This window comes from Chrysochloris asiatica, unplaced genomic scaffold (genome assembly GCF_000296735.1).
Source record: "Chrysochloris asiatica unplaced genomic scaffold, ChrAsi1.0 scaffold00012, whole genome shotgun sequence".
NCBI classification, from domain to species: Eukaryota; Metazoa; Chordata; class Mammalia; order Afrosoricida; family Chrysochloridae; genus Chrysochloris; species Chrysochloris asiatica.
The window spans coordinates 6,017,060-6,036,476 of NW_006408530.1; the positions used below are offsets into that span (position 1 = coordinate 6,017,060).

Below are 19,417 nucleotides of genomic sequence, written 5' to 3' on the forward strand. Positions count from 1 at the left end.
TGTGTGTGTGCATACATATATATGTAAAAATTTTTGTGAGTTTATGTGAAAATAGCATTTTATTTACTGGGATAGCACTGTAGGATACACACTGAGCTACTAATCACAAAGTTCAAACCTACCAGCAGCACCTCAGAAACCCTATACAGCATCGCTATGAATCAGAACTGACTTGATGGCACTTGACAACAGTGCGTCTCTGGTTTTTAACTTTTGTCAATGAAATTTTAAATGAATTGCTTTTCACAAGTTTTTCTTGTTCATAACATTTTATATTGAATATGTTATTGTTGTTAGGTGCTGTCGAATCTATTCTGACCCATAGCAACCCTGTATAAGGTTGGACCACCAACCTTGCAGGTCAAATGGTTTTCCAGTCTTTGTGTATTAAACCACAGCACCGCGTTGAATATGGGAGGTTCTAATATATTATTTCTGTTCCTGCTGGTCATCTGAGTCAAAGTCATCTCATTCTCAGGTCCAGTACTTAGGTGGTGGTGTATGCTGTTGGGTAGGTTTTGACTCATAACAACGCTTTATAGAGTTTCTGAGGGTGTCATTCTTTGTGGGAGAAGAAACAGAAAGGCTTCTCTTCCTCCCTCCCATCAGCTGGTGGATATGAACTGCTGATCTTGAGATTACCCTACCAGGGCACCTTAGTCTACACTTAACAACTTTTAGTTTGTTTTGTTTCAGCTTTAAGACTGCTCCCAAAAGTTTCTCCTAAATTATGTAATGTCACCTTTTTGTGAGAGAACCACAGTGGTTTTTGTGCCCATGGTTTCTAAATTCTACAGCAGAACTTTCAAGGATCTCTCTAGTACAATTTAAAGCTATATTTCATCATACTCACTAATTTAAACCCACACTATTCTTTCTATGGTATCTTGAATTGCTGTATTTGTTCATGCTTCAGACTCATGATATTCTCCTTGTCCTTCTACCTCTAGCTCACTACTACCATGAACTTTTTTTGCTTATGTAATTTCTACCATTATAATTCATGCTTTCTCTAAGTCATCGTAAGTAATAACTGTTTCCACATAGGAGTATACGTCACTTCATATTATTTAAATAAAATCATTGTTATTATTGTTATGTGCCATGGAGTCGGTTCCGACTCTTAGCAACCCTTTTTCCAAGGCTGTATGTCTTTATGGGAGCAGAAAGCAGCCTCATCCTTCTCCTGTGGAACAACTGGTAATTTCGAACTGCTGACCTTGAGGTTTGCAGCCCGACTTGTAACCACTATGCTAACAGAGCTCCTTAAAATCATATTTTGTGGAACAAATCCTTATAGCAAGAATCATTCCCACCCCCTCCACACACAGAGTAGACAGGGATGGGCAACTTGGACAATGGTTACCAAAAATGGGGGGCGGGAGGCAACAAAGATAAGAAGTGACTGGTTTACGAGCTTTCCGGAGGGAGCCTAGAGCCAGGGGGCCTGGAGGAAGGCAGAACCTCCAGTGAGTAATATCCAATCTGTCTAGGTGGAGCTGATGAAATGAAATGCAGATGAGTCTCTTTTGATACAATAGTGATCAGTTGTTATCAGGACTGATTGTGAGGATTGGAAATGTAGACGTTTTATAGCTAGGAAGGGAGTGATCGGCTTTCTAGTCTAGGAGCGGAGGTCCCTAGAACCATCAACAGAGAAGAGCCGAGAGCGGGACCCTACCCAGAGAAGCAGTGATGCCTGAGATGGAGGCAGAGACAATGATGTGGAGCAGTGGAGCAGCTGGGGACTTTAGATCCAGAGAAGGGAGAGTGGCTGTGTGCTGAAGGCTGAAGGGATGGGTGGGTGGAGTGTAGGGGGTAGGTTTGCAGGGTATACCCTTTGGTTGGTTGATGATGCATGGAGGGGATTGTAACCATGGCAATGAAACGATATACGATAGAATGAATATAAAACTAATGTTCTCCCATGTAAATTATCATATAATTCACAATAAAACATTTTTTAAAAAATCATATTGTTGTTATTAAGTACCGTGGAGTTGGTTCCGAGTCATAGTGACCCTGAACAAGGTTTCTGAGGCTGTAAATATTTACTCCCAGGAGCAGAACGCCTCATCTTTCTCCCATGGAACTGCTGGTAGTTTCAAACTGCTGACCTTGAGATTGGCAGCCTGACTCGTAACCACTACACTAGCAGAGCTCTTTTAAAATCATATTAATCTACCCATAATTGATACCGTTTTACTTGTTTTGTTGTGTGCTTTCTTTTCTCAACAAATAGCATCAGATTGCAAGCTCTTAGAAGGTTAAAAGGCAGGGGTGTTCTGTACTGTTTTAATTAAAAGATTATATGTAGGTAGTGAGCACAGTTCTTGACACATTATGAGTACTCACTAAGACGCTTTTCGTTGTTACTAAGTGCCGTCATTCTGTTTCCGGCTCATAGAGACCCTGTATAGGGTTTCTGAGAAGCAGCTGGTGAGTTTGAACCACCAACCTTGCAGTTCAAAAAGACCTTGCACTCCAGTGCATTAACCCACAGCACCATACATCAGGACTCCATGGGGCTTCAGAAAGTTCAGAGAAAATTTTTAATTTATTTTTTTCAAAGTATTTTCTGTATTCACTTAATTTTTTCCTCCCCCTGCTCCACCCTGTATACAACATAGAATGTTTCATTTAGCTAGAATCTTTTTAACACCTGTTGTCTCGTGCAATATTTGTCCTTTTGTGATTGACTAATTTCACTCAGCGTAATATCATCCAGGTTCACCTATACTGTGAGGTGTTTTGCAGAGTCTTCATTATTCTTCACCATTGAATAATAATTCATTGTATATATGTACCAAAGTTTCGTTTTCTATTTCCAACTTTTTGAGAAAGCATCATGCCATTTTCCACAGTGGTTGCACCATTTTATAATACCATCAGCAGTGTAAGAATCCTTGGTAGGGTAGTGAATTATGAGCTGGGATGCTAACCAAAAGGTCAGTTCAAACCTACTAATCACTCTGTAGGAGTGATCTGATCTTGTTTAGGGTTTTTGAAGAGGGGATGGTAGATTTGAACTGCCCCTCTTGTGGTTAGTAGGTCTATGCTTATACTACAATACAACACGAGGGAGCTTCAAAAGTTTGTATAAAAATTCCATTATCTTTTCTATGAACTTTTTGAAACTTCAGCTTTGCAACCAATGGATTGTGTGGTAATTTTGGGTTCAACATTTTTGAGGAACTGAAACTATTCTACAGAGACTAACATTTTGCATTCTCATTAGGACTGAATGAGGGTTCTGGTTTTAAGTTTTAATTGTGAATTATGTGATAGTTTACATGGGGGAACATCAGCTTTACATTCATCTTATTGTATTTTATTTTATTGATTACAGTCCCATCCATGCATCATCATTCAGTAGCATTTGCTTCCATTACCTCTGTTTTTGTTTTTGTTTGTTTTTTATGTACACCAAAGTACTCAGGGATGTATAACTACCCAAGGTACACCCCGCAAGCCTGCCCCCTGGCCGTCAGCACATAGCGCCTCTCCCTCCCTGAGTCCAGAGTCCCCAGCAGCTGCTCCATCTCTCCACATCATCATCTTTGCCTCCTCTGGATAGGATCCTGCACTCCGCTCTTCTCTTGGAGTGGTTACTTTTGATAATTGCTGTTCTAATTGGGATGAGGAGCTTTGGTAGTGCAGTGGTTATGAATCAGGCTGTGAACCGCATGATCAGCAGTTCGAAACTACCAGCTGCTCCGTGGGAGAAAGATGAGGCTTTCTGTGCCCGTAAAGATTTACAGCCTCGGAAACCCTGTTCAGGGTCGCTATGGGTCGGAACCGACTCGACAGCACTTAACAACAACAACAACAACAAAGTATCTAATTGGGGTTTAATTTGCATCTCCCCAATGGCTGCTATCCTAAAGGTTGGTAGTTAAGCACATCCAGCAGCTCTGTCAGTAGAGTGCCTGCCAAACTGTTCCTGTAAATACTGTTGTTGTTGAGTTGGTTGTTACTCATGGTGACCTCATGTCACAGCGTTTTCTTTGCTGTAATCATTACAGAAGTAGATCACTAGACCTTTTCTTCAGCTGTACTGTTGGGTGAGTTTGAACTGCCAGCCTTTTGGTTAACAGCCGATTACAAACTTCTTGTGCTTTCCTCCCTTTGGAGCAGTTGTACTTTGTATCACAAGTCTCCATGAATCAGATCAACTTGACTGCAATGTAGTAGAATGTATATTTTAAAACGTTTAATGAAATTGAACATCTCTTAATGTGTTTGTTAACCACTTGAATATCCTCTTTGGTGGATGTTCAAGTCCTTTATCCATTTTTTTTCTGGGTAGTAAACATTTTGTATGTTAGATCCTTATCAGTTATGTTGTTAAGTCCTGTCAAGTTGATTCTAACTCACAGTGACCCTGTCTAAAATTTCTGATGAGCCGCTAGTGGGTTTAAACTGCTGACCTTAGTTCAGACCAACCTTGCTGTCGACTACATTATCCTGCAGCGCCACATCAGGACTCTTTATCAGATATGTAATTCACTAAAACCACTGCTGTTGAGTCATTACGAATCATATAGTTCCTGAAACTTTTTCCCTAGTCTGTAGGTTGTCTCTTCATTTAATTAGTAAATTATTTGAACAGTATTATCTAATTCTCAAGAGGTCCCATTTACCTATTTTGTCTCTTGCTGTGTCTGCTTTGGTTGTTATATCTGATAATCTAAACCAGAGTTTACAGTCATCAAGTCAGTTCTGATTCACAGGTACCTGTACAGTGTCTGAGGCTATAAATCTTTCCCAAAACAGAAAACTTAATCTTCTACGAAGCAGCTGGCTGAGTTAGAATTGCCAGCCTTATAATTAGCAGTCCAGTGCTTATCCTACAGCACTACCAGGGTTCTTTGTCCCATTGTTAAAACTAGGTAACAGAGCCACATCCCTATATTTTCTTTTAAGAGTTTCTTGGTTTTAATTTTTGCCTTTAGGTCCTTAATGAGTTTTGTATTAATTTTGTGTGTGGTAGAACTTAAAAAAAATTTTTTTTAAGTCTTTTTTTTTTTTAAGTCTTACATGACTCCTCCTTCCACTCCAGTCTCTCTATACTGGTTTTACTGTTGTTAGTGTCGTTGAGTCAGTGCCGACTCATAGCAATCCTATATAAAGTACTGGGGCAGAGAATCTCATCTTTCGCTATTGGGAATAATTGTGTTTGAACTGCTGACCTTGTGTTTTCAGAGATAGGATATGGTTGTTGAAACCACATAAGATTCCTTGTTGAAAATAGTTATAATCTTATCTCCATGCGCTTGGTTTTTCAGAAGCAGATTTCAAGGCCTTTGATATTTGCAGCTATTTCTTTTTTGAGTCATACCACATCAGCAAATGAAGGTTTCAAACTCTATTCCATCTATGTCATTAGGGTCAACTCTACTTTTAGGAGGCAATCCTTTCCTGGTCTTTCAACCTCGTCTCAATATTTGTGCTCATGAGGAATCTGTACACCACCAAGAGGCAGTTGTTCAAACAGAACATGGGAACACTGTATGGTTTAAAATTTAAGAAAGGTGTACGACAGGGTTGTATTCATTCTTTCACCATACTTATTCAACCTATATGATGTTGTTATTGTTAAGTACCGTGGAGTTGGTTCTGACTCATAGTGACCCTGCACAGGGTTTCTGAGGCTGCTAATATTTATGGGAGCAGAAAGCCTCATCTTTCTCCCGCAGGACAGCTGGTAGTTTCGAACTGCCGACCTTGAGGTTAGCAGCCCGGTTCATAACCACTATGCTACCAGAACCTTCAATGGGTATGTTGAGTAAATAATCTGAGAAGCTGGGTTATATGAAGAAAAACGTGGCATCAGGATTGGAGGAAGATTCAGTAACGGCCTGAGATGTGCAGATGATACAACCTTGCTTACTGAAAGTGAAGAGGACTTAAAATATTTACTGATGACGATCAAAGAGCACAGCTTTCGGTATGGATTACATCTCAGTGTAACGAAAACAAAAATCTTCACCACTGGACCAGTAAACAGCATTCTTACCAGTGGAGAAAAGATTGAAGTTGTCAGGGACTTCATTCTTCTTGGATGAAACATCAACACTCATGGAAGCAGCAGTCAAATCAAGCGACGGATTGCATTAGGCAAATCTGCTGCATGACCTTTTTAAATTTAGTGTTCAAGAGCAAGATGTTAGTTTGAGGACTAAGATGTGCCTGACCCAAGCCATGGTATTTTCAATAAATTCATATGCATGTGAAAACTGAACAGTGAATAAGGAAGACCGTAGCAGAATTGATGCTTTTGAGTTATGGTGTTGGAGGAGAATATTGAAAGTGCCATGGGCTGCTAAAGAACTAACAGATTTGTGTTGGAAGCAATGCAGCCAGTGTGCTTCTTGGAGGCCAAGATGGCCAAACTTTGTCTCTCCTACTTTGGACATATGTCAGGAGGGGGCAGTCGCTGGAGAAGGATATGTTTGGTAAGGTGGAGCGTCAGAGAAAAAGAGGAAGACCCCCAGCGAGATGGATTGATAAAGTGACAACATCAATCTCCTCAAGTGTAGCAACAATTGTGAGGTTGGGCCAGCATTAGGCAGTGTTTCGTTCTGTTGTGCATAGGTTCGCTATGAGTTGGTACCAGCTCGGCACCAACAATGACAACAACAAACAAAAAAGCAGGAATAGAAACTTCAGGTATCAACTTCCAACCTGATTTGTTTGCAACAAGAATTGTTCTTAAATATCAACTATATATAGAATTTGTTGTTTTGTTTTGTTAAGACGATTTTCTATATGGCTTGCTCAAAGTAGGTTAAGTGGTGATTTCTTTGTAGCAGAAAATCTTGAAATAGTTTAGAAAGAAAAAGCATCTTACAGTGGTTATATCTTCACTTTTGTTTTCTCTTCAGACCATAGTAAAATTGGAATAACAGTTTACATTTTTTACAACATACTATTTATATTGTAGCCTTGGTACTACTTTTCATCATTTATTTTTATTTTGGAAAATATCTAGAATGAAAAATAATGCTTGCTTGTTTATGTGGAGAATAAGTCAAGTATTGCTACAAAATCAATAGACACCTTAAACACAAATATCGAAATTGGAAGCTTTTGTTTAACATACATAGCCTTTATCTATGTCTATGTATTTCTGAAGGTGGTGGTTCTGTCACTCAACCCTTCTCTGAAGAATTCTGCCCTCTTTGATTTATACTTAGTGTTCTTTTTAAAAAATTCTTTGCATTTTTGGAACAAAAAGAAATCTAAAAAAAGAGGGAAGATCAGGATAGGGTGGATAGGGTAACATTTTCCAAATAAATTCTCTGGACAGCCTTATTATATACCCTTAAAGAATAAATAGGTGCTTTGTTATGGAGGAAGAAAATTCCTCTCTACAACTTTCCCGGCCTTTTTCTTACCAATGCAGGTTTCCGTTTTCTTAAAACTTGTTAAATAAAGCCCTTGTGATTATGCTATATCCTAGGAAATTCAGTACGGTTATCCTTTGAGATCTTCTAAACAGTCACTATAACCCTGTGATGAGCTGACCTGTTACTTGATTTTAACTGGCCTGTATATCTCCTCAGAAGCCACTGTTTTAGTTTGACTTTGCTCTTTTGTTAGACCTTGCTTTCTGGATCTTTCTTTTTAAATCCTGGTTCCCATTGGTTCCATAAAAGTGTCTTTGTTCAATTACATGGAGAGATGAAGTAACTGGGGACTGTAGATCCAGAGAGGGAGAGGAGCTGTGTGCTGATGACTGGGGGACAGGCTTGCTAGGTATACCCTTTGGTTGGTTGATGATGCATGGAGGGGATTGTAACTATGCCAATGAAACAATATACGATAGGAGGAATGTAAAGCTAATGTTCTCCCATGTAAATTCACAGTAAAGCTTTTATTTTAAGTGTCTTTATTAACTTTGATCCTGGCTTTTATAAAACTGATGGAAAAAACAGATAATTGAGCTAGCCAGCTAGCTGATCTTCATATAACAGTTTTTTCATCAATCTAGCCAAAAGCGTGGAGTCATTGTATGGCTCTGTAGGGTAAACTAGACAGCTAATTAAAGGTTAGTGGTTCAAACTCAAACCCACCAGCTGCTCCTTGAAAAACCCTATACAGGGTCACAGTAGTTATATACTGACTTGCTGACGCTTAAGTATGTTACTGTGAGTATTTATCTGCATTCATCTACTGAACACAGAGACATGTTTAAACACACTTTTGGAACAAACCTGCGCATACTTGAACTGGAACCCCAATCATAATACTTTCTAGTGTATTATGCTATAGGTACAGGATACCACACCATCCTGTCATATGTAACATTAGAATCTTTCCAAAAGTTAGGATACTAGGAATGACTGATCAGATTATGTGTTCCCAGTTTGCATTCCCTTATTTTTACGTTTTTATGTTGGTGCCTGTTAATGTGGAGGTTTGGTTACAGCAGTAGACCCTCACCAGCCTATCAAGGTTTTAAAGTAATCCCTCTCCCAACCTGGTTCCTTTCCTGCTCTGCAAATTGCTTTCTCCAATGCAGGAACAAATCAGTTTTTCCAGACTAGGAATACCCTTCACCAGGGCAGCCACCCCCAACTCAGGAGGCACACAGGTCTGGCTACCTTGGGCAGCAGGGTAGGGCCTCTCATAGGCAGGTGAGACTAGTGTGCTGCAACTGCATACATTCCACATTACTGGTCAGCAACCATACTCAGGCCATTTGAAATTCCTACCCACTTGGATGCTGTGGGACACATATGATAACCTTAGGTGCAGAGAAGGGGTCTTGGGTCCCATGCTCAGATGAGATGGATCCCACTGGCTCCCCAGGGGCCCCTCACGTCAGTATTCACCACACCATCCTGCCACTGGCTTCATGTTTGCAGTGTATGCATGAGAATGAGTGTTGATAGAAATTTGTATATATAATTTTTTCCACAGATTATATATGTGGCACTTTCAGGTTTATAGAAATTAGATAGTGTACAAACACAAATGTTTGCTTGTTTATCAAAGTATATCTCAGATAATGTTAAGTACCATCAAGTCAATGCTAACGCTTAGTGACCCTGTACAGGGTTTCCGAGGAGCAACTAACTGGTGAGTTTGGACCTCTGATATTGTTCAAACCTACCTACGGTCCAGTGCTTATCCTATCAGCACCACACTAGGACTGCGTATCTTAAATACAGTACAGCTGAAAATTTTTTTTATGTTTATAGGAGATGCCATTGTATTTAAAATTCAAATGTTAATTGTTCAAGTGAATGTAGACTGTGTCCTTAAGGAATTCAAACTTATTTTGCTATTTTCCTAAAGTAAAGACAGTTGTAAAGGTAAATCTGTTTTAAAGAGGTTGTTTTAATTGATCTTATTTTTTACCTTAATGTGCCAGTCATTTCTCTAATTCAGTCAATATAGATAGTGGAAACTTGATTTCAAGTTCTGTACCTTTTTTATCTGTTCCTTGGATATTATATAGTCATGTATGTTGCAAGTTTTACTGGAGTTGAGGAGTTCTGGTGTGGCACTGTAGGATAAGCACTGGACTGCTAACTATAAGGTTTGCTGTTCAAACCCACAAGCCACTCCTTGGAAACCCTATACTGGGTCAATATGAGTCAGAACTGATTCAACAGTCCTTAACAACAAGGGATGGATTAATATGTAGTCAAACATTACCTGACTGGACATTTTACGATGCATTGCTGTATTGTTTCTATTTATACAACTGTAAACATTTTGTTTTTAGTAATCTGTGTTATTTATTTAAGATCAGGAAAGGTATGTGTTGTGGTGAATCTTCCTTCCATACTCTATCAGGCTGTATACTAAACAAATAATCCAAGAAGCTAGACCCTATGAAGAAGAACATGCCATCAGAATTGGAGGAAGACTCATTAATCTTTAATGCACAGATGACACAACTTTCCTTGCTGGAAGCGAAGAGGATTTGAAGCACTTATTAATGAAGGCCAAAGACTTCAGTGTGGATTACACCTCAACATAAAACCAAACTCTCCCCACAACTAGGCCAAAGAAGCCACTCAATGTAAGTGACGTATTCAAAGATTTTATTTTGGATCCACAATCAACATCCATAGAAGCAAAAGGAAATTACAGGACCTGCTGCAAAAGTCATTTTTAGAGGGTTTTAAAGGCAAAGATGTCGTTTTGAAGACTAAGGTGTGCATGTTCCAAACCCTGGTATTTTCAGTTTTTTCATATTCATGTAAGAGTTGGACAGTGAATAACGGAGACCAAGGAAGAATCCATACCTTTGAATTATGATGTTGGTAAAAAATATTAAATAGACCATGAACTTCAAGATGAAATAACAAATCTGTCTTGAACAAGTACAGCCCAGATGTTTCTTAGAAGTGAAGGTGGAGAGACTTTTTCTCAGAAGGAATCGGTGTCTCGAGATGGACATACCATGGTTGGTAAAGCACAGGGTTCATGAAAAATAGAAGATCCTGAATGATATGGATTGATAATTATTGTGAGCATAGTACAGAACCGGGCAGTGTTTGTTTGGTTCTGTTGAACAAAATGTTTCTATGCATTAGAACCAACTTTATGGCACCAAACAACAAATGCTTTATTGAATGCTGTCTTTGTTTTTGGTTGTATTTTAATCCATTAATGCCATGCTACTTCGTCTAATGGATCTTCTAGCCTTGTTTTTCTTCATGAGCTCAATTTCATAAGTAATGCTGTATAGTATGTGGATGTTCATTATCTTTTATTAAGCTTTAATATATACTGGAGAGCATGTATGTTACTATTGACCAAGATGTCTATTTTCTTTTCTGTTGCTCTCCTATTCACCTTGTCCATTTAATTTGAAACTGTTGAAAGACAGGTATAGCTGGTTAACTTGTTCTGATACTTCAGATTGTATATAATTTGGATTTCTCCGTTTTTTCTACATTTGTTCATTTAAAGTTAATACTATAATATGGGATTCTGCTATCATATGGGCCTTCTGTCTCATTTTGAACTCTTAGTTAATCTTCATGGGTCTTATTCATACTCAGTAGTAGTAGAGAAGATTGATTTATTGACTTCAATGACAGTCATTAGCAAACTAGTTTAAATTCCCAAACTAGTGTCTTTCCTTTTATATTTCTAAATGAACATTATTAAAGTATTCATTACAAGAATGGTGATAGAGAATTTGTGATTGAAACGTTGGTGTTTTATGTGTTTTTTTCCAAATTTGGATTTTAAGTACCTTTGATTTAAGGCCTCGGAAACCCTATGCAGGATCGCTATGAGTTGGAACCAATTCCACAGCATACCACCACCACCATTTATAATAAGTTTAAGGAGTATCCAGTTGCTATAAAATCTATTCAATACCAGTGTTAAAAATAAAATGGGAAAGTACCTTGTTCAACAAGCACCTAGAAGGCCTACTGTGATTATAGCTTAGTATTCAGTGTATTTTACCTTGAAATTAGACATACTAACTTTAATAACCAGACAAGATTATTAAAGTCATATTATAGACTTTGGTTTTATAGAGTAACTTTTCTTTACTTTATTTTAGATGCCTGGAATGATGTCTTCAGTAATGCCTGGGATGATGATGTCTCATATGTCTCAGGCTTCTATGCAGCCTGCTTTACCGGTAATCTTATTTTCTGTGATATTTTCATTAATTACCCTTGTATATGAAGTCATATATGTAGTTTATAGATTGAGATAATAATGTGATGGGGAAATTATGACACACTTTTCTTTTTGGTTAGTCACTTGAATGAAAGGGAGTTTGTTTTTTCCCTGTATTATGTGGCACTGTGAGTTAATATGCCAGACTGCAAAAGCTGTTTGAATTGCAAGGTCGGTGGTTCAAGTTCACCAGCTTCTCCTTGGAAACCCTATACAGGGTCTCTGTGGGTCGGAATTGATTTGACAGCAGTTAACAACAACAACTTGAGTTAATAAATTAATCTATATTAGACAATTCCAGAATAATAAAAAGCCTGGTTATTAGCCAGCGTTGTTGTGTTGACCTGATAATGTTCTAATCTTTAAAGGGTGGGCATTTACTTTTACTTAAAAACGTACTTTTTTGTTGTTAAGTGCCATCCAGTCTGTTCTGATTCATAGCGATCCTGTATAAGGTTTCCAAGGAGCGGCTGGTTAGTTTAAACAGCCAGCCTGCGGTTCAAACTGACCTTGTGGTCAAGCGCTTATCCTGCAGTGCCACACCAGGACTCTGATTAGGAAACTTAACTGCTCCACTGCTGAATGAAAGGTTGGTAGTTTATAACCACCCATCATGAAGGAAAGACTTGGTGATCTGCCCCATAAAGATCACTATGTAGAAAACTGTGTGGGGCAGTTCAAGTACTAACTCATAGCAACCCTGTAAAAGGGTTTCTAAGGAATAGCTAATGAATTTGAACCATTGACCTTGTGTTTTGCAGTCTAGTGCCTATCCTACAGCACCCCACCAGGAGTCTATGTATTTTTCTGTATTTTTGTTGTAAAGTGTTGTCATGTTGGTTTCAACGCAGCTGGTAAGCTTCAACTGCCAACCTTACAGTTCAGACAGACTATGTAGTCCAGCACATTAACCCACAGCGCCACACCAGGACTTCCTTTCTTCAGTATGTTAAGTGCCATTGAGTCAATTTGCTATACAGGGTTGCTACCCTATTTAGCAAAACATAAAACACTGTTAATTCAAGTTGGCTTAACTTCTTTAGTGTATGATAAATTAGTGGTTCTAATGAGTAGATGAAGGAGCTCTGGTAGCGTAGTGGTTACGAATCGGACTACAAACCTTAAGGTCAGCGGTTCGAAACTACCAGCCGCTCCACGGGAGAAAGATGAGGCTTTCTACTCCCGTAAAGATTTACACCCTTGGAAACCCTGTACAGGGTCGCTATGGGTCGGAACCGACTCGACAGCACTTAACAACAACAACAACAATGAGTAAATGTGACATGCTCAAATAAATATCTTACCCAAAACCCGTAGGGCTAGATGTACTTCAAAATTTAGTTTTTTAAATACATTATGTACATTATATATATATAAAAGGGGACTTCAAAAAGTTCATGGAAAAGTGGAATTAAAAGAATGGAGTTTTTCCATGAACTGTTTGGAAACCCCTCTTTATCTGCTACATATTAAGGAGCTTGGTTGGAGTCTTGGTTGAGTTAGGCTACTAATTGAAAAGTTTGAACATATCAATCACTTCATGCCAATAGTGGTAGATTTCTTTCATTAAAATTTTACAGCTTTGGAAACAGTTCTAACACAATATTTCTTCACCAAAGCTTACATACATTCACTCTGATGTGTTCAGTACCATCTATGGTGTTAAGTACTATCAAATTGGTTTCAACACATTAACAACCTTGTATAGAGTTTCCGAGGCTTTTTAATCTTCATGGAAGCAGAAATCTTCATCTTTCTCCAGTGGTTCTCAGTCCAGTGCTTATATGGATATCCCATTCCTGATAAAAGACTATAAAGAGCTTCATGTTCTTTCAGGCTAGGCTTTGTCACCATAACTTTGAGTCAGTAGTTTGAAAATTATACACGAGAAGCATTGATTCATTATCTTTCCAGGAACTTACTAATTTCATTTTTTCTTCTTAAAGCCAGGTGTAAATAATATGGATGTCACAGCAGGTATGTATATTATGTATAGCAGTATGCATTATATAAAGTTCATTTGGAGTACCAAACATATAAGGGATAAATGTATTATCTCTTGGACTTTATAATTAGTTGTATGTCTGTCTCTGCTTTTAAGGCAAGAGACAATAGGAATGATGCATTATAGTTGAATTTTTAAAAAATTGTACTTTTAAATTAGGTTCTGGGATGAAAGTTTGGTGTGTGGAGTTAGTTTGTTTCACAGAATATTTGTAAAATTTTGTAATTTTGAACAAAATCTACAGACTTTACATAAGGATTTGAATAGTTGGATGGTTTAAATATTCAGTGCTTATACTGAATGGTACAATTAACAGTAAATTCTCAGAAAATATGTGCTAAATGAATGGACACTAGTTGAGTCCATGTTTGTATTTGGCAGCCTATATCTCTTGGAAAACTTTTCAGTCATTTTTCCTGTTATCAGTCTTAGCCCCTAGTGTTTATTGGGGTGCTCAAATCCTGTTCAGATTTTTTTTTTTGAGTAACCAAATAAAGTGCTTGTTTTGACTGCTGTTATTAAGTGCTGTTGAGTCTGTACAGATTCATAGCAATCCATATTGGGTTTCCAAGGAGCAGCTGGTGAGTTTGAACTGCTGCTGACTTTGCAATTCAAACCGGCCTTGTAGTCCAGTGCTTATCTAAAGGTGCCACATGAGGACTCCACATTACTTTAATATACTCACTCATATAGTAGTAATACCTCAATTATCCATGAGTAGTGTTCTACAACATTTCAGATGTTGAACTGTATCCCATGATTATGCAAACAGATTTCTTGTTTTTAAACGATCAGTTGAAATACGTTTTAAATGCATTATGCGTTTTCCAGCATGTCCATATGGGACATGATTGATATTTTTTAATTTTTTCACAAACTTCAGTTATCTACTTAAATGAAACTGATGTTCTGAAATGCCTACCTTAATTTTTTTTAACCTGTTTGGTGGTGGTGGTGTGCTGTGAAGTTGATTCCAACTCATAGTGGCCCTGCATAGGGTTTCCAAGGCTGTAAATCTTTACAGGAGCAGAAAGTCTCATCTTTCTCCAATTTGAATCACTGGTAGTTTCGAACTGCTGACCATGACGATAGCTGCCCAACTCGTAACCACTACGCTACCAGAGCTCCTTTTTTAACCTATTTAGCAATCTTGAATTCATTTCAATTACCCTAATAATTCTGGAAAAGTAATTTTAAATGATAATTACTTTTTAAATTCTTTGTCTCTACCATTGATGCCTATAGTAGCCTTTTTTTTTTTTAATGCAATTTTTTTGTTTTCTTTACATACAATTTTAAGCTACTAGTTTCTAAAGTTATGAATTAAATTATGTGAGCTTGTTGTTGTTAGGGCCTTCGTGTCGATTCTAACCCGTAGCGACACCGTATAGGGTTTCCAAGGAGCAGCTAGTGAGCTTGAACCACCGACCTTGCAGTTGAAACAACTTTGCAGTCTGGTGCATTAGCCCACAGTGCCACGCCAGGACTCCTTAGTGACTAATGATATTTCTCCTTTTATCTTATGGATTTTCTGTAGTAGTCTAGGATAGTACCAGCTACTAAAATTTTTACAGTGATGGAAATGGTCTATAATCTCTACTGTTTAGTAATTCTGGTGTAGTGCTGTAGGATAAACACTGAATTGCTGTTGGTGTTTTAAACCTATGAACTCCTCAGAAAGCCTGTATAGGGTCACAAGTTATAATTAACTTGATGATACCTAACTGCATATAAATTCACTAACTACATATAACATATAAAGTCACTACATATAATTACTGAGTCTTTGAAAAAAACTAAGGAGCTCTGATAGCATAGTAGTTACTAATTGGGCTGCAAATTGCATGGTCAGCAGTTCGAAAACTACCAGCTGTTCTGCTGGAGAAAGATGAGGCTTTCTGCTCCCATAAAGATAGATTTACAGCCTCGAAAACCCTGTACAGGGTCACTATGAGTTGGAACCAACTGTACGGCATATAACCACCACAGCCAAGGAACTGAACTGTTTATTTTGCACACATTTAAATTTGAATTTAAATATGCTTATGTGGCCCTAATGACTACTGTATGGTATAGCACAAGTCTGGAACCTAGATAATTAAACTTGCCAAAAATCCATAGGATGGTATTAAAAGTATTATAGTAGTATACTATAGTAGTACAACAGAATACCTGTAGTAAGGAGATGTTTATTTTGTGGAAAAGAGCATGCACAGAATCATAGAATAGTCTGATCAGGATAAGGAAGACGAAGGTCGTATGAATAAATATTAAAACTTAACATAGGAAGGATAGTGTGATTTACTACAATATAAATATTGTGTGTCTTGTCTTATTTTAGGTACCTCATCTGGCGCAGTAAGTAGTCTTTTAAACCTCTGGAATGTATTTAATTTTATTTCCTTGACCTGCTTCATTGATACTTATTTCTATATTAAAGATTATCTTCTAAGTTAAATCTGTTTCCTTTTCTGAGCCAGAGGTTCAGAGTTTGTTTTTGTCTAATTTAAGTCTAATTTTGATAGTACTTAAATGAGAGAAATGGACTAGAATAAATTAATTCCATTTAGTTACTGTAATTTGGGATACTAACTAACAAAATTATATCACATTTTATATACCTTGTAAGGTTAAAGTCAAATATCAAATATTCAAAGGTGCTTCAAAGGGTTTATGAAAATGTCCATCTTTTTTATTCCATTTTTCCATAAACTTTGAATCACTGACTAGATGGCTCACAACCACCACTATACCACCATTGATGTCTGAGGTTTCCTGTAGGGTTCGTATGTTTCCATTGGGTTCTTACAAATGAATTTGTTTTCTGTGATTAGTTTCACACCAACCTTTTTAAAAAATCTCATGTTTTGAGGTATTTGGACATACATTATCCTCTTTTTGATTGTTAAATACTGATTGTTGTTGTTAAGTGCTGTTGAGTCGATTCTGACCTTGGCAACCCTATATAGGGTTTTTAAAGAGCAGCTGGTGAGCTTGAACCACTGACCTTGAAGTTCAAACAACTTTGTAGTCTGACTCATTAGCCCACAGCAGCACACTAGCACTCCAAATACTGATTAGGTCATCTAAAAACCATTCTCTTCCACTTTGACAGTTGTCTGTATGGCATACCAATTTACAGCTTAATCTGAGTTGATGTAAGTATTCTTTAGATTAGAATTCTTCAACTCATTATAAATATATATATACACACATATATATAGTTCATCTTTTTTTTTTTTTTTTAATTCACTAGGCATAGATGTGTTTGAAAGATGGCTTTAGATGGTTTTATAGTTAAAAAATTACTGTACTCCAGAGGGCCATCGTATCCATGTATTCTAAAACTAGAGAATTGATTTAAGCTGCTTTTGAAATATATAAAAATTACAGATTGTCCCTGATTTACAACATATTCAAGTTGTAATGACCTTTTATAAAAAGCTGATAGTATCATGTGTAAAAAAGTATTGCTACTTGGATTCCAGTTTATACGTGCATGGATTTATTCCAAATGAAACATATCTCTGTTGTCAGTTGATGGATGTAGTAGACAAGTGCTTTCAGTAAAGTCCTTTCAGTCTTGTTAGGGTGCCTTCAAATAAGACCCAAAATAGATAGGTCAGTTAGATTCAAGGCAAAGAAGGTTATGATGATTTTTGGGGGACCCCCAAGGGGTAATCTTGATTGATTTTTTCAATGGAAAAGTTCGATAACAGAGGCTTATTATGAAGAAGTTGAAAGAAAATTGTAGACTTCATTGGTGAGAAAAAAAAAGCCAGGAAAGTTGTGCTATATCATTTTTTTCCATTATGGTAATGCACCAGCTCAGATTTTGAGGGTAACAAGGGAGCTCTGGTAGCGTAGTCGTTACAAATCGGGCTGTGAACCGCAGGGTCAGCACTTCAAAACTGACAGATGCTCCACGGGAGAAAGATGAGGCATTCTGCTCCTGTAAAGATTTAAAGCCTTGGAAACCCTGTTCAGGGTCGCTTTGGGTCGGAACCGACCCGATGGCACTTAAACAACAACAAAGACTGAGTATGGGAATTTTGCATGGAAACCTTAACTCCATCTTCCTTACAACACTGATCTTTCCCTTCAGACATTTTTGTTCCCCAGATTCAAAGAACATTTAATAAGAACGCAATTTGGGTTTCTTGAGGATGCTAAAATGGCCATTTTAACCGGCTGAATTCTTTAAGGAAGGGTTAGAAAGAGAAACACTGCCTTTAGAAGTGTCTATACTTAGTTGGAGGAAATGTCAAGAAACAATAGGTTCACGTTTTGATATTTTGTTTAATATAGGTTTCTTTGATTCTTTTGCAGTATATTTTGACTCAACCATTGTGGTTTTTGTTTTGTTTTGTTTTTTACTTAATTGTAATTCTAACCACCACCAAAGGCTAAATAAACTATCAAATTGGTAAGGTGATAAAAGCAGTAATAATGTAAACTGGAAAAGGTTCAAAACTTGCATCAGAACCAGTTTACTGATGGAATCGTCAAAACTGAGCCCTGTCATAAGTTAGACTATCTGTGTGCTCTTTTTCAGTTCCCTACCAATTGGTATTGAATTATTCTATAAATGACTAAAATTGTCAAAGTATGACTTTATATATTTCATGTATTTATTGCTTTCAAATGAATAATGCTTATATTCACTGTCAGGTTAATTATTATATACTTTAAATCTTTCTGCCGATTTTTTTCCTTTAGAAATCAATGTGGACTGAACATAAATCACCTAATAGAAGGATTTACTACTACAATACAGAAACAAAGCAGTCTACTTGGGAGAAACCAGATGATCTTAAAACACCTGCTGAGGTAAAAATTTGAAGGCGGGGACTGTCATCTAGGTTAAGGCTCTTCTTTTTTTTTTCTTTGATTGTGTGGAGATTTGACTTATCAAAGGAGCCATGCTGCTATAAATGCATTCATACAGAATGAGGAGTAATGCAATCACAATAAGCAGCAAGACAGACAATAAGAGTCATTGCCATCTTAGATTTTTTTTTTCCCCTCCCTGATCAGTAACTCTTATAGAGTATAATTGATTTAGAAAACTCTTAAAATATTGGGAGTAAGGAGTGTGGTAGGTAAGATATTGTCTTTTACTTGCTCTTTTTTTTTTTTTTTTTAATTCGTGTTAAAAAAATTTCCCTCTTTAAAGCAAAACCTCTTGATTATTTCAAGAGATGTTAGCATTCTTTTTTTTTTTTTTTTTTAATTCGTGTTAAAAAAATTTCCCTCTTTAAAGCAAAACCTCTTGATTATTTCAAGAGATGTTAGCATTCTAGTTCTTAAAAATTTCCAACAGGAATGGGAGTGAAATACCTACAAATACTGCTTCTCTTAGAGTGAGAAATTAATTCTGAAAATATCTCCCCCCCCCCCAAAAAAAAAAAAAAGTTTATATATTTCATTTATCCTACCATTTAAAATATACAAATATGACTCCATGAAAGTAAACGTTAGGTTGAATAAATAGATAGAGTAAGTGATATTACATGTAATTTAATTAGGAACTCCAAAGTGCTAAGAGTTGAGGCGGCACTTTAAGTATTGCTTAAAGTCCGCTTAAGCAATGTATGATCGTATAGTCATACATTTGTGGTCTCATTAGGTTATAATAAATAGAGCTCAGAAATCCCAGTGGGAAAGAGGACTGTAGTGGACATGCTCTGTTTAGTACTGAGAGCTAGAAATCTGATTTGTTTCTCACTATTAGTTTTGGCTCTGCCA

The 19,417-nt window shown here is 37.2% G+C and overlaps 1 protein-coding gene across 2 annotated transcripts in view; it reads left to right on the forward strand.

The window, feature by feature from the left end:
* PRPF40A (PRP40 pre-mRNA processing factor 40 homolog A (S. cerevisiae)) overlaps positions 1-19,417 on the forward strand; it is a 62,718-nt gene that overhangs the window by 10,939 nt on the left and 32,362 nt on the right. For both annotated transcript variants that reach the window (XM_006834537.1, XM_006834538.1), the window contains exons 3-6: positions 11,543-11,623; positions 13,611-13,641; positions 16,011-16,027; positions 18,389-18,499. In XM_006834537.1, the coding sequence (XP_006834600.1) occupies positions 11,543-11,623; positions 13,611-13,641; positions 16,011-16,027; positions 18,389-18,499 (240 nt within the window). The remainder of the gene's footprint in view (positions 1-11,542; positions 11,624-13,610; positions 13,642-16,010; positions 16,028-18,388; positions 18,500-19,417) is intronic.